Raw genomic sequence first — 20,660 nt, forward strand, 5'->3', positions numbered from 1 at the left:
AACTAGCGGGCTGCTCCTGGGTCTCTCTGTGTCTGTACAGGGGTGTCCAGTTCTGGGCTTTGGGATGCCTTGAATCCATACCAGTGGATACTGGTGATGCTTTAATTTCTGGGTTTGTTTTTTGTTTGTTTGTTTTTGAGACAACAAAGTCAGAGTTAGAGTCAGAGACAGAGTCTCACTCTGTCCCCTTGGGTAGAGTGCTGTGGTATCACAGCTCACAGCAACCTCAATCTCTTGGGTTCAAGAGATCCTCTTGCCTCTGCCTCCTGAGTAGCTAGGACTACAGGCATGTGCCATAGCACCAGCTGATTTTTCTATTTTTAATAGAGATAGGGTCTTGCTCCTGCTCAGTCTGGTCTTGAAATCCTGAGTTTAAGCAATTCACTTGCCTTGGCCTCCCAGAGTTTTGGGCTTACTGGTGTAAGCCAATGTGCCCGGCTTATTCTGGTCTTCTGTCTCACTCCACCTGCTCCTAGTAACTTCCGAGACGCCTCAGAAAGCGGCTGCATGTACTCTCCAGTGGGGGAGGCAGGGTGAAGTGAGTTCACTCTCCATCTTATCAAGAACCAAAGCCTCACTTTCCACCCATGAAGCTGGTGCAATAACTCAAGCCTGTGATCCTAGGCAGGATCTGGAAGGCAGAGGAGGTTGGATTGCCTGAGCCAGAGTGAAACCCTACCTCTAAAAACAGCGGCATGTTGTGGCAGGCACCTGTAGTCCCAACTACTCAGGAGGCTGAGGCAAGAGGATTGATTTAGCCCAAGAGTTTGAAGTTGCTGTGAACTATGACTCTAGGGCACTCTACTGAGGACAACAGAGTGAGATTCTGTCTCAAAAAACAAACAAACAAAAAATCACCCCATGCATTTCCCTTAACCCTCATATTTTTTCTTGTTTGGATGATAAATTGTGTGGTCACTCTGAAGAAGCATCCTTAGAAGTTAACAGAAGGATGTTGGTAGGGCAAGGATAATCAGTTCATGGCATACAATTGCAGATGATTAAGTTTGAGAGCTCATCCTAGAAAAAGTGCTATGTGCCTCATTGCTAAATATCACCATGGTTGGGCGGCACCTGTGGCTCAAGGGGTAGGGCACTGGCCCCATATACTGGAGGTGGTGGGTTCAAACCCAGCCCCAGCCAAAAACTGCAAAAAAAAAAAAAATAATAATAATAAGAGTAAAATAAATAAATAAATATCACCATGATCAGTTTAGAGGTCACACTCCCCTTGGGAAGCTGTGCACCGATACCAGCACCTAGTCCACCCTTCAAAGCAATTTTGGAAATTTTTTCTTGTAATGGCCATCAGAGCTGTCATCGAATGATGTCTGAAAATTCAGTTCACAAATTTATCCTTGAAAAAGTGCTACGTACCTCACTGCTGAACATCACTACAGTTACCAGATGGCCATGGAGAGTACTTTGAAGGTGACTGTAGTGATATTCAGCCATGAGGATTTGTATCTCTTTTTCTAGGATGAGTTCAGGAACTTCATTGTCAGGCACTGTATGCATTGCTAATCTCTCCTAATTGATCTTATGGCAGATATTGCACATTGATCAGGGTTAATTTCTCTGATAAATGGATTGATCTCTGAATCTTCCCCCAACACAGTCCTATGGGGACTTATTACCATACCAACAGATCTGGACCATGCAATGCAACCCATTGGCCGAGGCATAGTGTAGGTGACAGTACTGGCCCTTCACACGGGAGAAGACACTCCAGTGCCTCATCACAACCTTCTCTATCTAGTGGGCCTTTAGGGAGGAATACCTGCACCTGTTAGAGCATGCATGGGTTTTCATGCCAAGGAGGGAGCTTGCACCCCGGGCAGATTTTGCCTCCCATTTCCTCTCATCCCCTTCTGTCCTCGTCCCCTTCCAGTCTCTCACTCATCCTGGCTGTGTTTCTCAATCAGACACTTGAAACTCCTAGTGAATCTTGAGCTATAGAAACCTAAAGAAAAATTAAATACATAATTAATTATCTTTGGTATTTCTTTGAGCCAAGTGACTAAAAAGTCACATTCAATTTCCTTTCATATTTTTTTTTCTTATGCAGAACTTGTCTGACGTTTTTCCTTCATTTTCTTTCCTTTGTAGGTTTCGAGACAACAGATGAATTGTGAAAGAGAGCAGCTAAGGGTAGGTGAACCTGCTTGTGAAAAGCTTCCTGGTTCTTATTTCTGTCTGATAAGCAAAAATGTCCTGTCTCTCCTGAGACATGGGTTCTAAATAATAGCCTTCATCTGAAGACTGGTCGAGTTGAAAATATTTATCCCAGCTAATTTAGTATTGATTGAGCTGGTAAATATAGTATATCTTCTTTTGAAGTGCCATTATAGCAGATATGGATTTTTTGATTTAGATTCAGCAATAAATACTTCTCTTCTGGAATTTGTTTGACATTATTGTACTCTTTTTATGTACAACATGAGGCCTAAGTAATAACAAAGGTCAAAAGTATGTCATACAGCCTCCTGAATGTGAAGACCTGGCGGTTTGCTGAGTGGCTAAAATGCTCTCTTGCTGTTGGCTGGGGTGGGTGAGCATGGAATATGTCAAGGGCATTTTCTAGGAGAATTCACATCATCCGTAGACCTTTGGTTTGAGTGGCATTTGTGTTTATGGGAGCAGGACACAGAATTTTAAATCTCGTGTTCTATTCCTCTACTTAAAAATGCAACTGTCTTAGCGTTCAAGTATATTAAATGTAAAATTGTTCCCTAGATGAGGAGAGAATGGTTTGCTTATAAGTGAAGCTTGGTGGCATTGTTCCGCTTTTATGGTGTCCGGGTGGACATTCTTCTTGGCATGGGGATGACATTTGAATCCATCCATGAGTGGATTCTCCACCACCACCACCCCCCCATTTGTTTCCTTTTTAAATGCATTTGTATTAGGGATGGTTGAGTTTGGAGTTATGTTGTGGCTTATCTTTAAGGTCATTGATGGAAGTGTAACATTTTTATTGGATGACATGCATCATAGTCATTTCTCCGAATTGTCATAAAAAATGGAAGAATCTACTTCTTTTGAACATCACAACAGTGGGGTTGGAGAGAGGAGTGTCATGGGACCACTGTACTCAAAGGGGTCCAATAAACACAAATAATTTATTAAATGAGCCTAATGCCTTTGTACGCTGCCTTGTAACTCGCAAGAGTGTCAGCATCGCCCAGAGTAGTCTCAAGATGGCATTGATTTAGCGTTTTTCCATCTCACAATTACTTTTAGTACCAGGTTTGTTAAGTCCATAGGTAAAACAAACAGCAGAATCCAGTTGCCTAAAGCCGAGAAAGTAAGTTGATGTTTTCTCTTTCTTTTATGCATATTTATTTCATGTGCTATTCCAGCATAGCCCTCTCTGTTAACCTCTCATCTCTCCCCACTTGGCTCCCCAGCACTGTACCAACAGTAGCTGTGACTCCTTCCTTCATGACACAGCCTTCAAGATGTTTTAAGCTTTCATGAGCTCTCTTATTGCCTTTTTTTCCACCCCCTGCAGTCTGAATTACTGGTTCACCCTAGTAAATAATGTATCACAACTTCAGATTTCTCTTCCTGTTTGGATGAGGAAGATGGCCAGAACTAGGTCAGAGCTAGATAATAGATAAAGAGGAATGTGGGCCTTTGTCTCTGGGAGCTCCTGATAAATTCCTGAGGATTAAGATAATATTGAAACCTCTTTTGCAAATGACTCTCAGCTGGCAAATTCAGCACACAGGCCATGAAGTGCTTGTTGGCGATGTGAAGGATTGCTTCTCATCGATGAAGACATTGTCTATGCGGGGGTTAGTTTAGGAACAGAAATGGAGCCCTCCCCTCTCCGTTAAATAAATCCAGACGGTAGTTTGATGATGTCATTGAATTTAGTCCCAAGTGTGGCTCCCACAAGCCCCAAAGAAGACTGACTCTAGCTAGCTTCCAGAGCTGGGTGGAGGCTTTGCTTGTTTGCTGCTGCTATTGTAGTCACTGATTTTGCATTTTAAACTAATTTATGTTTTGAATTAATAGATAACACATTTGGTTGCATAGAACACACATTTATGTGGTTCAAAATTTAAATGATCCTATATGGAACGTAAAGAAGCTTTCTCCTCCCACTTGAGTCAGGCCTCCAGGCTCCTCAGGGGGAGCCCCACTGTCACCAGGCCTGGTGGGCAGCTCCTCTGCTGCTATTTCTTCTGTCCCCTCCACCTTTACTCTCTGCCTCCTGTCTTTCTCTCTCCTTTCCTCCCTCTCTCCTTTCCTTTTTCTCCCATGTGTGTGTCAACCCTCAAACGAAAACCTCCTTTATTGAAGTGATTGTTCTGTTTGCACGCAGGGTGGTACTTCTGCTTTCAGAGTTTTTGAAAGAAATTTAAAAATAAAATGCTAATTCCTGGCTGTCTCAATGAAATGCATTTTCCTGAATCTCATCTTGTTTTCTTAGAAAGAGAGAGAGAAAGCGGAAGAAAAAGAGAAATCCATTTAGTTTAGCAACATCATTTAAGGGTATCTGTCTGCCAGCCACAATTAAAACATGTTCTAAATCCGGCAAGCAAAATGCGTCTCCACATTTGCTATACAGGATGGTTGGATGAAGGTCGTGTCATCCCGTTTAGATTCCTTTGTTAGTGCATTCTGTTGTGTTGTCAGAATTCAGAGGTACAAGTAGGTTGTTGTGAAATGTATTCTTTTTCCTTGGCCTCCTGGAAACAGCAAGTGATGCGGGAAGATAAAGCTGCCCTTTCTGTTTTGTCCCCTTTCTAGTTTTTTTGACACAGTGTAAGGATCGGCTCATCCAACATCTCCTCTTTCTGATCTACTTTCTTTTTCTCACAAACCCTGAATTAATTCTTTTTCCAAAATGGATTCTGGGAAGTGCTTGCTCTGTAAAATATTAAGTAGTCCAATAAGAAACGTATAATTAATTAATTTTAGAAAACACAAAGTTAAAGAATGTCAAATATTCTTTTAAACAGCAGAACGTTTCAGACCCTCTAATATATAAAAGTGAAATACCAGAGAGACGGATCTAATGTACAACTTTCTTTCAAAATCAGTTGACTGCAGAACATTTTTGGTTGTAGAACAATACTCCAAAAAATACTTTTGAAAATTACATCACTTTTGTCAGCTGGGATGCTATTATCTGTGAGTTATAGGAAAGCTGATTGAGAGTTATTTAAAAGCTAAAAACATTTAACTACCTACTGGTTCCAGGGTTCACCCCGTGGATTTGTAGTCTCAAAGCAGGGTTGGAATCTTAGTGGTTTTCTCCTTCTTTCCTTCTTCCAAGAGGCTGACTTCCTCCATCACTTCCCCCCAGAAGGACATTGTCATCAGATGAAGAAGAGGATGAGCTTTTCCAGCCTGGATCTTAAATTTTATTGGAGGAAAATCATTCCTAGCAGCCGCCCATGCAAACGTTCTCTTAGATCTCATTGGTTAATGTCTACATCAATCAATGGCAAAAAGACCTGGGATCTCAGTGATTGGTTACAGCAGTTAAGATTCTTCTGTCCATCACTCACATTGTCACCCTGAACAGAATCAGGATTTACTTAAACTAGAGGAAGAGGAGAATGGGCTTTAGCATAATTACCCAACAGAGTCTGCCACAAAAGAAATTCACAGAAGTCCACTATTTTACTCATGGCATTGGCTTCCCATCAATTCCTTTCAATACTTTCTTTTATCCTACATACAAATCCTTAGCAACTGGCTGAACTCTGGGTTATAGAATTTGACAGAGAGGCTTTAATCAGCCAGCTTTTATCTCGCAGGTCACGCCTCTGCATACTAACCTACTTTTCTGCCCAGGTTTTGTGTTTCATTGGTACTGTCCTGGGTGTGGTCTCTGTTCATTTACTCTCAGCATTAGGTACCAGCCACAGGTGTGAGACACCTGTGCTCCAATACCCAGCTCAGCCCCAGAGGAGCCCTAGGCTTCTCAAGATAAGAGCATCAACCAGTTACTCCTGAGAGAGGACGACCCTTCCCAGAAAACTACTGGGATTACTCATGTTAAACAAACTGGACAACAGGAAACCCATTCATTCCTCCACCCTAAGTTTTGTCAATCTCGAGTAGAGTCTTTTTTTTTCCCTTAGCTTACATTTCATGTTGTTGGCTGGGTTCTTTTGGAGGGGGGAATCCATAAGAGCTAATGGTGGAATCTGTGATCTAAGTACTCCTGACTTTGGTGGGATGTACTTACCAGCTTGTCCTGTAATCACTGCTCTCCATGAGGACAAGTCATGGTAATCATCATGCACTTGTCATAACCCATCCCTCAACACTTACCTCTCCAGCATCTGGACCAACAATTGGACAAATAAACAACTAAGAGAGAAATTCAATGACTGCACTAGCCCTTTGTTTCCCTATGCCCTCCACCAGTTGGAAAGATTGTATGGTCATAGGATGGGAGATTCACATACCCAGTTGTCTTAGGAGTCATGAAATGTTTGGTGACAAAGGGATCTTTTGTACTTTGGATATCAGGGTCTGGTTAACAAATGTGGTCAGAAAACTACTAAGTAGGCAAAGGCACGACCCCAAGACGACTCAGGACTTCTGATCTGCAATGTGAGCAAAGGGATGCCATGGCAGTCAGCATATTTGAAAGCTTGGTGGGATTGATGGGGATCTGGTTTGGCCTTGGGTCCAAACCCTAATTCAAATGTCCCCTACTCTCATAGCTTCACTTTCCTGTGTATAAAATCAGATTCCCTTCCTCATAGGATTGTTGACCGGATATAACAATTTACTTAAAGCATTCCCCCAAAATGTATGGCCCAGAGGCATCAATATTAGCTATTGTTAATATATTATCATTCCCAATAGTTATCTCATTCCTCTTACTCCTGGAAATGCCAGGCCTGAGAACACAGACAGGCAGGGTATATGTACTACCACCCAGCTTCTCTCACTGAAGGACAATTCACAGGGCAGGCTCTGATGGTGTGGGAGTGTATTCTGACAAAACTGCCTCTCAGGTAAGGTTGCTTTGAAGGCCAATAAAAGAGCCTGACGGGGCCTCCCCAGAATCAGAGATTAGAATTGGAAAACAATCAGAATTTACTGTTTAAGTGTTTACATCACTCTCTTTTACCTCTTGTCTTTGTTTCTCTTTGTGGTCTCTTCTGGATTTGTTCTTTTAGAAAGTCTCTGCGACCTCTATAGACAAGGTGACCTTCCAGCCCTTATGGTGCAACATTTTCCTTAGGTATAGAGACTACAATGCATCTTGGTTACAAATTCCTGGAAAAGGAGTCCTATTGGTCAAGTGTGGATAATTTATTCACTGTGGTCTAATTGAATCTGTCCAGGGCATGGTGGCTCAAGTCTATAATCCCAGCACTCTAGGAGGCCGAGGTGGGAGAATCCCTTGGACTCACGTGTTTGAGACCAGCCTGAGCAAGAGCCAGATCCCATTTCTATCAGAAATAGAAAAACTAGCCAGCTGTGGTGGCACATATCTGTGGTCCCAGCTAGTTGATCCTCCAGGAGGATCACTGGAGCCCAAGAGTTTGAGGTTGCTGGGAGCTATGACACTATGGGACCCTACCCAGAGCAACAAAGTGAGACTCTGTCTAAAAAAAAAGAATTTGTCCAAGGAAACAAATAAGCCCAGTTGCCCAGAGCCAACTACTGAGGGAAGTCTCTAATATCAGGCAAAGAGAGCCATTGCTACCTGAGTAAATACCACCACCACCACCCACCAAAAAAGGAAAGATGTCCACTATGTCCTCAAAAAAGGGATATGGAAGCTGAGCAGAGGATCCAGGAAAATACATGTGAACCCTCACCTTCTAGCTCAGTATTTCCCCAAATGTGAGACACTAATTCTGTGTAATACTCAGAGCTTGCAGGCCACACCAAGTCTTTAAGAAAGAGTGGAATCACTTAGAGAGAAGGTTATTCCCTTTTCAATTCTCTCTCAATCTACATGTCAATGAGAAACTCTCAGTTTACACTAAAGTATCTTTAACTAGGCTCTGACACAGGTTTGTAAGATTTCCTTTTTAATGGAAAGAGAGTGTGCCTCAGGCTTAGAGCCTCCAGCCCCAAAGCATCACTTTAGACTTTGAAAACATTGTTTGCAAAATATAGTCGTTAAGAACCAGGGGCCTGGAGCTAGGCCTACTGAGATAAAATCTAGAGTTTGCAGTTTAATACTTCGTAGGCTTCTGCATGTTACTTAAATCCTCTGCAATTCAAATTCCTCTTCTTATTTTTTTATTTTTTATTTTTTTATTTTTATTATTATTTTTTTATTAGTATTAGATCATAGTTGTTTACAGTAATACGATCATGGGGCACCATACACTGGTTTTATAACGGTTTGACACATTTTCATCACACTGATTAACATAGCATTCCTGGCATTTTATTAGTTATTGTGTTAAGACAATCACTAAATTAATATCTAACCATAATTAAGGACCTGGTCTACACCAGATACTATCCTAATAACTACCAATGCATTAATTCTTTTAATCTTTGTATACACAAACACACACACAACTTATAAAACAGGAGCAATTATTACTTCCACTAAAAAGAAGAGGAATTTTCACATGCATTGGAAGTTATTAGGATAGTATCTGGTGTAGACCAGGCCCTTAATAATGGCTAGATATTAATTAATTTATTTTCCATTAACTTTTATTTATAACTCCTGATAACTGTTTTTTCATTTACGCGGTTTCAATACAAAGTTTCCTTGGTACAGTTTGGATTTTATATTCCATTTATTGTTCCATTTGTTTTGATTAAAAATGAGTAGCTTTTAAAGATAAATATTAACTATGTAATGTTACGGATTGCCTGCAGTTATGACAAAAATTGTGCCACTGGAATGCCATTGACTGATGTTTCAGGATACTGAAACCATGGCGCCAGCCCTTGTGAAGGATGTTGTAGAGCAGATCTGCGTTATCAATATTTAATTTGCCAGTTAGAAGTGAGTTTCTCATTTCTGCTAGAAGTAAGAGTGATGTGGGTTGCATAATGTAAATTGCTAATGATCATCTTGGCTTATATCCATTGCCTTCATCTGGGCATCAGATACTAAAACTTCAAACTGCTGTGAAATTGAGCTATCAGAATCAGAGATACCTTTCCCCTTCTTTAAACCCCTTCTGTCCCTTTGAAAGTCCAGCCTATCATTCCTCAGTGGCTCTTAGGGTGGCAGGGAAAGAAATCTAAATACTCCCCGCACACAAATTTTGGTGAGACTTTCAAGTTTTGTGTGTGTGTGTGTGTTTTACTATCGTTTTAGAATGACTCCTTGTAACAATGCCTGCTACGCCTGCTTCCATTCATTTATTGACTCAAGAAATATTTGTCAAGCATGATCCATAGGCCAGTCACTGTGTTAGGTAGTAGAGGCTAAAACGTAGGCAGTTTTTGGTCTTCTATACCTAACGGTCTAGTGGAAAAGATGTGCATTTGCCAAATAATCATTGGGAACTATTGGTAAAAAAAGTGCAACCAATACATATAAGCAACAAGAAATGGTATGGAAAAGGGCAGGAATGGAAGAAGCTTACCCAATTGACCTCTGCTTATCAGACTCACCAGATTAACACCCACTGTCCAGTCTCCTTAAACGACACATTGGCGGATGTCCACGGCATCCTATGACTTGACTATTTTGTGCAAGTTTATCTTTCTCTTCACCCGTTGTGGTATCTGCTTTGCCAAGAGTCAGTTGTATTTGTTCCCAGGCTGCTTCTGCCAGCTCTACTTGTTATTGTAATTACATTATTTAGTGGAATATTGTGTAAACTGATGAAAAATGAGTGCAGTAAGAAAAAGAGCTGTTTCTATGCAAACTAAGTTAAATGCTTTGGAAACATGGCATGAAAGCAAGCCTCAAAAGTTATTTTCATTAGCTGTAGGTGAGGAAACTGCAAAATGTTGGTAAAAAAGAACTCTAAGAAATTGGGTAAGACTGCAGTCAAAACCTTTCCAATGTGCTTGCCTTCTCACTCAGAGGGAAATCAGAACTGATACTATAGACGGGGGGGTTGGCAAACATTTTTCTGAGAAGGGCCAGATTGTGACCATTTTCCTCTTTGCAAAACAGGGTGTTCACTGCAACCACCAACTCTGCCTCTGTAGGACAAAAGCAGGCACAGACAAAATGCACCGGTGAGGCTGTGTTCCTATAAAACTTTATTTGCAAGAACAGGCAATAGGACATAGATGGCCACTCCCTGCTGGAGAATGGGATGGTAGTGAGGCTTGTGTGGGGAGGATGATGGGGATCTTATCAATAGCGAAATCACTGAACCAAGGGCCTTATAATTCACATCAAAGATCAGTAAATTTATGCACATTCCTATCTTTTGCACTACAACAACAGATATTTCTGTATCACTTTGAACTGTGCTTCCTTGCTTTAAAAGGCTTCCAATTCACTACCTTCTCCCTTTCCCAAATGAGATGACTTTTAAAATCGATGATGGCTAAGGCTAGGGTTTGAAACACCAAATGAAAATGATGCTTATTTTTATGCTCTAAACCTTATGACTCAGAACCCCATCTGTCTATAATGGAAGAACAAATTTATTTTTTTTATTGGATCCCCCAGCAAGTAATTTCTGGGACTCCCCGAGAAGGGTAACCTTTTCCACGTATACACTCTGATGTCTGTCTTCTAAAATTGTTGTTTAGCTGCTCCAGGATACTCCACTTTCCTAAGAAAAGTTGAGTAATTTGCTTTTCCAGATTGTTCTGTCATCAGAACCAGCTCTCTGCAAGCGGGAGCACCATTCTCTGCATGAACATTCCAAATGGGAAGCTGAAACAAGATTTTAGCAATTAGCTCTGGGGAAAGCAGAAATTCACTGTGGGTGTTGACTTTCAGAGAAGACCCACCCAGTGCAGACCCAGCATCCTCACCATCAGTGAGGTCTCATACATGTTCATGTGTGCATGTGCAAAAAGAAAGACCCAGTGGTGGTTGCTTGCTTTAATCTTATGTAACTAACGGTGCCATACTCATGATAGTCTCCATGTGGAGGGAATTTGCCCCAAAGTAAATAGTTCTGTACTTCGAAACTGCAGAAACTCAAACCACTAGATAATCTCCAAGGGAAGCTTCCCTACTAAAATAAGAAATTCATAAATACATAAAGAATGTTTAAAAGGATGCTGCCTTCCCAAGACTTGCATTGCACACTCTTCCTTACAGACCTCGCTTGCTCCCCAATTTTTGCAATAACATTAATCGATGAGCAAAAAGGAATAAATCAAGAAATCAGATGAGCAATTACAAATTTTAATTTCCCCAACTTCACTGTAAAACATGATTAATTAAAGAAATGTCCAGGTGGCCACCCTTCTTCATCTTTGATGCTGAATCCTGTAATTCACATGTTATGTTAATTGTCTTTCCTTAAGTCTCCCCAGGGATTTCAACATGACCTTTGGGGAAGACACCAAAGTTATCACATTTAGGGTACTTGGCCTAATAGTCATTCTCCTTTCTTTTTGCCTTAATTTGAGCCCATTATCCCGAGTCATCATGCCCCTTACCAGGGCAAATCTCTCTCATTCCATGCTTTATCGTGAAATTGGTATCAAACAGCTTCAAGCAAAACCGCTAATAATGCTGACATTTTAATTTGTCATAGCCCCTCTTCACTTCTATGACTGATGCCTCAGTGAGGACCTGTCTTCCTGCTCTGTTCTTTTGAGAACTAAATACCATTTGGGGGTGGGAGGTATTCAGTGGGGAAAGAGAATTATGCAGGAAGCAAATAAACTGGGCATTGGCCATTTCCCCTCGTTGGAGGTAGAAGGAAGTAGCAAGTCTTTTAATGAGAAGGAGTAGAGAGGAGGCGACTCTTTCCTTCCCAGTCATACAGACAAACCCATGATGGCCCTGAGAGAAATAACAATGAGACAGCCAAAGTCTCCTGTCCTCTCTCATAGTCTGAGACACACCGTTTTTTAGGCTGTGCACTCATGTAGGTAAATAATGGGTCCAGGGAGCACAGCCTTGCTGTTGTCTGCAGCCTGCAAGCATTTCCACCAGATGTAGCCAGCACTCCGCTGTCCTCTGGGAGTTACTTCTCTTCCCGTGCAGAAGAGAAGTCTCGCAGGGGTGATATATCAAGACCCCCACTCTCTAGCCAACTGAAGTAGATATGGCCAAAGCTCAACTATGGCACTCTCTCTGTAAGAGTGACTTTGGATGATGAATGTAGTTAGTGATGGAAAATAGGGAAAGAGAAAAGTCTGATTAAAAATCTGAGGTTGATTCATTTCAGAGGTGATACCTGGGTAGGACTGATTGAAGAGAGAGTTCCCAGGGCTAGCCCAGAGATCTACCCTGATTCCTTTCTTTTTATTTAAGCCTGGGTATCACTCCATGCATCCCTTAAGCTACCTCCTATCATTCAAGTAATCTCTTTTTCTACTGAAGTTACTCAGAACCCATTCCTTTCTTCCTGTGATCAAAGAATCTCCATTGACACACTGGGGAAATCTGCTAAATTCGGGGAATTTCAGAACCAAGTATTTAGTTAAAGATTTGCTAAAAGCTGGCATCATCATATCCTGCAATGCCTCTCCAATGCCTCTGCAGACTGGTGCTGCCTTTTTAGTATTAACAGCCAAGAGAAAAGAACTCTTGGTTTTTAGTATTAACAGCCAAGAATAAAGAACTATACCATGCACAGTATTAAGTGTTTTACTTATATTTGCCCATTTTCCTGAGTGAATTTTGGGCCATGCAAACATAGGGAGAGAAATCTGTGTTTCAAGTCTTTGGAGCCTTGTCTTTACCTGAAAAAGTAAGGTATTTGCCCCAATCGCAAGAACCACTGAGACTCTATAGTTAAAGGAAGATTAGGGTGCTGTGAGATCATCACGGGTCCTGCTGAGAAGCAAATCCTTCCCAGAATATCCTTCAAAGTCAACCTAGAATGTTTATAAAGAGTATCATCTCCTCAGCTCCACCCCACATCACTGGATCAAATATCTGAAGAGGCACACTCGGGAATATCTATTTTTCACCCATTTCTTGGGTGGCATATCAAAGGAAGATTGAGAATAGCAATTTTCATACTAGAGATGCAATTGGTCCTTCGTATCCAGAGACTGTGTGTCCATGGATTCAACCAACCATAAATAGAAAATATCTCTCTAAACCCTCCAAGCAGAACAAACAACTGTAACTGTCTGTACTGAGCACATATAGAATTTTTTGTCATTACTACCTAAATAGTATGATATAATTATGTACATAGCATCGACATTGTATGAAGTATTGTAAGTCATCTAGAGATGGTTTATAGTATGTGGGAGGATTTGTATAGGTAATATGCAAATACTACTCCATTTTATATCAGGGACTTGAGCATCTGTGGATTTGGGTATCCCCAGGAGGTCCCAGAATGAATCTTTCACAGCTATGGAAAAACGACGGTATTGAATTGCCGTGTTGTCATGGATTGAATTGTTTTCCTCTGAAACTCACATGTCAAGTTCTAACCTTCAGTATCCCAGAATGTGACTGTATTTGGAAATGGGAACTTTAAAAGGGTACTATGATAAAATAAGTCTGCGTGTGTGGGACCTGATCCCACGTGACTGGCGTTCTCACATGAAGAGATTAGGACACAGACGCACACACGGGGAAAACCTTGTGAAGACACGGGAGAGAAAGCGGCTATCTACAAACGAAGAAACCCATGCTCCTGGCTCCTTGGTCTCAGACTTCTGGCTCCTTGAACAGTGAGAAAATAATTTCTGTCATTGGATCGCCCAGCACTTTGTTTTGGCAGCCCCGGCAAACACACCTCTCGGCCTTGTGAGCATCCAGAAAGGTGCTACTGAAGTCACGAACGAAAGCAAACTGAACAACCAGCCAGCCAAACAGAAAGTCCTGATCTTCACAGTTGCTTCTGATGTGGATAGATACCTTTGATTTATTCACATTGTCTGTCCCCCCCTTTTCCCTGTCACCGTGCAGTGCAGAGTCAGGGCAGAACATCCCAAGTCCCAGGTGTGTATTCCCTAGTCAGATGGATTTAGTGAATCCTTGGTTGGCCCACGTGTGCAGAGAGAGGAACGGAGAAGTGTGTGAGTCACAGCCTTGTGATTTGGTTTCATTTTAGTGTTTATAGACTCCTAAGGGGCCACTTCTGTGTGCAGACTCATTTGTAACCTTATCTAAATGAGCCAGCAACTGGTGTTCGGACGAATGTTTGCATTCTAACCTTTCATATTTTAGTGTCTCTAGCTTCTTTAGAAATTTTGCTTTTATCTGATCTTCTTATTGCCAGAGGTAGAATTTGCCCAGATAGTCCTTTTAGAGGTGGTCCGGTGGAATCGAGTGATCCTCTTTCTTCACCTGCTAATCTGGCCTTCAGCGCCCCTTCCACCTGCTCACTCCTGTGTCCAGCATCATTTCTGTGCCCCCTGCCTGGTTCCTCCATCCACATGCCTCATGATTTTGCATTTGTGTCCTGAACCACTTTCTGCAGAGAAGCTCTCATCTATCTAAGACCTTGACCCATTTTAAAACCTATTTTAAAGACTGACAAAAATCATATATATTTATTGTGTACAACATGAAATTTGATATAGATCTGCATTGTAGAACTGATCTAATTGTCATGTGCAGGAACTCACATACTTTTTTTTTTTTTTTTGGAATGCGGACACTTAAAATCTACTGTCTTAGAGATTTTTCAGGCATAAAATACATTGTTTTCAAATCTGGCTACTATACTGTACCATAGGTCGCTTGAATTTATTCCTCCTAGTGAAAGTTTCTGCCCTTTGGCCAATATCTTCCTAATCGACTTACCTCCCAGACTCTGGCAACCACCATTCCACTGTCTGCTTATATGAGAGTTCAGCTTTATTAGATTCTACACATACATGAGATCATGGGGCATTTTGTCTTTCTGTGTAAGGGATTAGCCCTTGTGTTGTCCTGCTCAGTAGCCTGTAGAAAGCCCAGTATTCACAGGACAATAAATAAATATTATTGCCCAACTGAAGTGGCTCGATTCGAGAAGTAGGGAATGTTTCCTGAACATTTAAACCATTTCAGAGTACTTGATAGTTCTTAAAGCCAGTAGGCATTGGGCACCCCCTAATGCTGTGTTGTACACATTAATTCACAGGAAAATAGTCTATAATGCCTATTTATAGAGGAGCAAAGGGAGGCTAACTGTTAGTCCCTGCAGTCACAGATGATGATGGAGCTTGGTGTTAAATTCAGGTCTGTTTTTTCATTTCAAGACTTGTTTGGGGTGCCATGGTGCATGCCTCAATGTCTGTTTGGATCATGTGAGCTCAAGCAAAGTCTGCAACCACTTTAGGGGACTCAGTTCTATCCCAAAGTTATGATAAAAGAAGGGTACAATGCTTCATCTCTTTGGAGTTTGTGGTGAGACCTAAGATTGAGTCCAGGTCTTTGCAGATTCTAACTCTGACAGCTGGAAAAGGTCTCACCTGGTTAGTTGGATCTTTAAGTATTGACCGTGTGAATATTTTATGTACAGATATTTAGGTGCTACCAGTTAATTTCTTTGACATCTATCTTCTCATCCCTGATTTATGAGTGGTTACGACATCAGCCACATACACCAAGGCTGGTGGGTTCGAACCCGGCCCCGGCCAGCTAAACAATAATGACAACTGCAATAAAAAATAGCCGGGTGTTGTGGTGGGCACCTGAGGCAAGAAAATCACTTAAGCCCAAGAGTTTGAAGTTGCTGTGAGCTGTGATGCCACAGCACTCTACCAAGGGTGATGTAGTGAGACTCTGTCTCAAAGAAAAAAAAAAGTGTAGAAAAAGACATATCTCTTTTATCTTTCAATAAACCCTCTCCTTTTGCTTAAAAACTTTTTTAAAAAATGCTGAAAAAACTTTTTTTCTTTCAGAATAGTGGCTGTACTTGTAGGAATTCTTGTTTTCTAGTTCAAAGCCACCCACAGTCATTGAGTAGATAGCTGGTTGGAATAGTTTTTCTTTGTATGGTAGAGTTTTCCATGAAGAGGAGGAAATGAAATACAAAGATTTGGTTCAACAAGAGGAAAATTTGACATCACCCCTATCTTCTGAGCTATTGAGTTGCAGAAACCCTCTCTTTCCAGCCATTTACTGATTCTGAATCCTATTTATTTTCTAAAAAGAGATTAGTCAGGTAGTGGTCTGTATGCTGAAGCTAAATTTCCCACTCCAGGGAGATGTGGAATGCCTTTCCATGCCTCTAACAAACAATAACAGATTAAGCACACAGAGCATGCATTATAAGTTAATAATAATAATAATAATACATTAAGAGAAAGGACAATGCAGAGACTCTCTACCAGGCAGAGGCAAGGTGGAGGTCATGTCAACCCTCAGTTTCCCATGTCTGTCGTATAAGCCATGACAATAGATCATCTTGCTCTTTTCCTTAAACCCAGAAGGTGATCTTGAAGGCTTAATTAAAGCAAAGTCTTTCCAGGCAGCAAAAAATGACTGAGAGCTGGAATTTGTGTTGAAATCTGTCTGCAGTGGTTTGTTTGCATTGCTGTCCTAACAAATTACCACAGAAGTTGTGTATTAGAAACCAAGTTTATTATCTTGCAGTTCTTAAAGGTCAGAATTCCAGGATGGGTCCCACTGAGCTGAAATTAAGGTGTTGGCAGGGCGATACTCTTCCTTGAGGCTCTGGGGGAGAATCCATCTCTTTGTTCAGTCTTGTCTTTGGTGGATTCTACAGTTCCCTACAGTTGTGAGTTGAGGTCTCTGTATTCTTGCTGGCTGTGAGATGAAGGTCATTCCCAATTTCTAGGGTCTGCCATAGTTAATAAACGTGGCCCCTTCCTCCATCTTCTAAGCTGGTCATCATGGAGTGAGTTGCACTCGCTTTTCAAGGCTTTGCTGTCTCTTCTGTTGCCTCAACCTGATGGTTCCTCTTCTGCCTTTAAGGGTTCATATGATTACACTGGGTCTATCCAGATAATCTAGGATAATTTCCCTATTTTCAGCTCCATATCATACTTCTATCTGCACGATCCCATTTGCTATGGAACAGAACACACTGACAGAATGTAACAGAGCAGTCTAACACCACTAGGCAAAGATTATTGGATCCAAATGCCGTCCCTCTGTTCATTTACCACGCACATTCTACGGGGACTGATTTTATATGTGCATCGTAGGATGCCGATACTTTGTGTTCTGGAATTGGCCACCTCCATTTCCACACATAATTGCCAACCTCAGAGTTAGAACCACCTAGAGCCACCACCCGAGGAGCAGCGCGGGGTGCTCAGGGCCCGCCTCACCTGCCTTCTGAAGCTCTTCCTTCACAGACCCTGCCGGCATTTGGTTCATCTTCATCTTATTTCATCCATGGAAAATGAAGCATGATGGAATGGCTGCCTTAAATAGCCCTGATTCTTTGACACTGTTTTTATAACCCCCTTGTTTGCTTGATTTGTACTCACAATATGTATGGAGTAAGGTAAAGAGAATGTAGGAATTATTCAAACAAGCAGCATTTCTGTGTTGCCTACACGTTGAATGAAACACATGCGTGAATGAGGAAAGGAAAGGCTTTCAAGACTCTGGGGTGCATGTAGCAGCCGATGTCAGGGCTCTGATACTTTCATTCCATCACTTATGTATACCAAAGTGGCTTACTTCAAACACCTGTGAACTTCCTCATAGAGCACTGATGTTCAACTAGGGTGCCACCGTTTACTGCTGTGCTGTGCGAGGATCTTAGATGTTTTTAAAGTTTTTAAAGAAAGTTACTAAAGACCATTAATTAAATTACTTTTGAAAGAAGTTCAAAGCACAATAAATACATTCTCTTTTTTATTCTTTTTTAATCAATATAATTTAAGTGTGTCATGGCAGTTTAACCATAGGTTCAGCTGTGCATGACATAAAAAAGGTTAAAAAACACCACATTAGAGGCTGTGTTTCTGGAGGTGGACACATCTCACTCACGGGCAGAGTGAACCAGAAGTGAACCAGGTCATTAATGACCCTGGCGGAGGCACCCAACTCAGGTAGCTGCGGTTGGAGTAGACGGATGCTCCAGCTTCCTCACCCACTGGGCTGGGCAGCTCTGAGCCGTGTGCTACCATCTCCCAGAAATTCAGGGTGCGAGGAAGCCTCAGCTGCTCATAATGGGCCCTTTCCTTATTATCAAACTTAGTGGCTTCATCCCATTTCATGTGTCACTTTTCCATTCCCACCTGAGATTTCCTTGCATCATCTCCGAAATGTACAATGTGCACTTGAATTTTCAGCTCTCCTTCTAGGGAATCCAAACTAAAATAGTGCTTGACCATGAAGAGAGACTCCCTAGAGCAACAGTCGCTGCAAGCAAGGTTTTGTGAGAAGTGGGTTTTCCCTCATGCTGGCTTTCTGCATCTGTTCTTTTCTGTCTATGTGTGTGTGTGTGTGTGTGTGTGTGTGTGTGTAATATGTCTCCACTATTCTTGTGGGAATTCTTGCATGAGTGAACGGGTTTGAATGCAACTGCAGCTTGGCCATTTACTGAAATTGCTTTTCTCAATGGTTAGGAAACCTGTGCTGGGCTGACGGAGTGATGGAGTTATTGGATTTTGATGAGGCAACGTCCTGCTCGCGTGTGAGGAGACCATAGTGAGGACTGCTATGCTGTGCACATTTCTGCTTGCCTCAGTGCGGTTTCTCATTTGCAGGTTGCTTTTAACAACACAGATGCTCCTTTGGACAGGAAAGATGGAGGACTGATGTCTAAGACGCAGACCGTGCATACATGCTCAGGGGGTGTTCTGCTGATAACAACGTAGAGATGTAAATTTTTTTTGGCAAGTTTTATAGCGTTGTTTTCAATGGTCACATATTCTTAATCGTGATTGCATATGTGTTTTGACACCTTTATGCCAGAGGCTTGTTTTTATAAGTGTCTGAATTAAACACTTTTCAGGTAGCTCTTTTCAAGGTAGCTGAGTTAATGACATTTAAGTGGTTTTGATTAACCTGGGTTTGCTTACTTGCTCCTAAATGCTTTAATGCAGAGATTTGGGAGCACAGCCTTAGGAAACATAATTTTCTAAATAGCCAAGAGCATCATGAGCAGAATGTTTCCAAAACTTGTTTCCAACTAAAGATTTGAGGTTTAGCCATCCGACCCGCCCCCTCTCGGCCAGCCAGGTGGTGCAGATTGAGAAACTGGAAGCTCAGGATACAGACACCCAATTTATTAAGGTCCACAGACTTCGAGCTGGACAAACTACCTCTGTGGTTTCAGAGGTGGGTGGCGTGTTCATGAGCCAGTGAGCAGGACTCATTATGAGAATTTGGACAATCCTTAGCACGTGCAGATTTGCCCAGAGTGCCAGGTTTTCAAGTTGTCCTCACGCTACAAAATTTGTGCTACTAAGAGAAATGACCTCCCAATAAACAGCGTTGCCCTTGGTGAGTGTATCGTACCCAGAGAGTGAGCAGCAAGGTCCCCCCTGGTTTGACAAGCTGCCGGCTCTCCACATTCTCTGCTCTAACCCCACCGCTTCCATCTCTAGGCGTCTTAGTGCTTTGGCATCAGGGAGGAATTGAGTAGTTGGAAAAGCTTTTGCCTTATTCTTTACTGTTTCAAAATATTAAGGGATACAAATGCTTTTGTTCCATGGATACTTTTATAAAGCTGTAGTTGGGGCTTGGAGTGTGCCAATCTCCGGAATAATGTTCACTGTACTTGACTAGTAGGTTTTTACCCCTTTCTTTCCCCCTCTTCTTGATTTCCAATGACTTTTACATCTCCTTGCCGTGATTTAATTTATTGGCTTACCTGTCTGTTTATTTGTTTGTTTGTTTATAGTGATAAGGTCTCATTCTGTGACCCAGGTTGGAGCATAACGGCATAATTATAACTCAGTACAGCCTCGAACTCCTGAGCCCAAGCCATCTCTTGCCTCAGCCTCCAAAGTAGCTGGAACTACAGGTGTTCACCACCCCATCTGACTAGTTTTTTTATTTGTGTGTTTGTTTGGGGGGTTGATTTTTTTGTTTGTTTGTTTGTTTTGGTAGAGTTAGGATCTCACTCTATTGCCCTGCCAACTTCAAACTCCTGGCCTTCTCCTTGGCCTCCCAAAGTGCTGGGATTATAGGCATAAGCCACTCACACCTGACCCTAAAAGCTTTGACTGAATATCTGCTATTTTCACCACTAGGAAAGTAGTTCTATCTTGTCATTAAGGGGGACACATAGATATGAGTAATGATAAATGCAAGGCAGGAGAAAAGACTGTCAGGTGTGCGATGAAGTATTATGAAAGCTTAGAGAAGGGTAACACCCCCTCCCTGCTGTAGGGACTGGGGCAGATCTTTAAAAGATGTATGTATTAAAAAAAAAAAAGAAAAGATGTATAGATTGCTTTTCACAGTCTTGAAATCTTACCCAAGTTCCAGGTCTTTATATCCAAAAGCCTACTCTTTAATTTCCTGAAACATCTTAAGTTCTCTGTGCTTAAATCCACACTCATCAGCCTCTCTTTCTCCACACAGGGACATTGATCTGGTCTCCCCCGCCTTGTTGCGTCCCTTCATAACAGTCCCTAATCAATTGTTCAGGCAGGAACTGAGCCGGTAAGCTCAGCTCCTACACCTTCTCCCCTCCACACTCTCCTTTGGATTTGGGATT

At 41.8% G+C, this 20,660-nt stretch overlaps 1 protein-coding gene across 14 annotated transcripts in view; it reads left to right on the forward strand.

The window, feature by feature from the left end:
* RBFOX1 (RNA binding fox-1 homolog 1) overlaps positions 1-20,660 on the forward strand; it is a 2,283,260-nt gene that overhangs the window by 1,658,225 nt on the left and 604,375 nt on the right. For all 14 annotated transcript variants that reach the window (XR_008373346.1, XR_008373347.1, XM_053556410.1 and 11 more), the window contains one exon: positions 2,110-2,151. Coding sequence is in view for 12 of the 14 variants with exons in the window: in XM_053556410.1 (XP_053412385.1) it covers positions 2,110-2,151 (42 nt within the window). In the remaining 2 variants the exon portion in view is untranslated. The remainder of the gene's footprint in view (positions 1-2,109; positions 2,152-20,660) is intronic.

Source organism: Nycticebus coucang, chromosome 12 (genome assembly GCF_027406575.1).
Source record: "Nycticebus coucang isolate mNycCou1 chromosome 12, mNycCou1.pri, whole genome shotgun sequence".
Taxonomy (NCBI): Eukaryota; Metazoa; Chordata; class Mammalia; order Primates; family Lorisidae; genus Nycticebus; species Nycticebus coucang.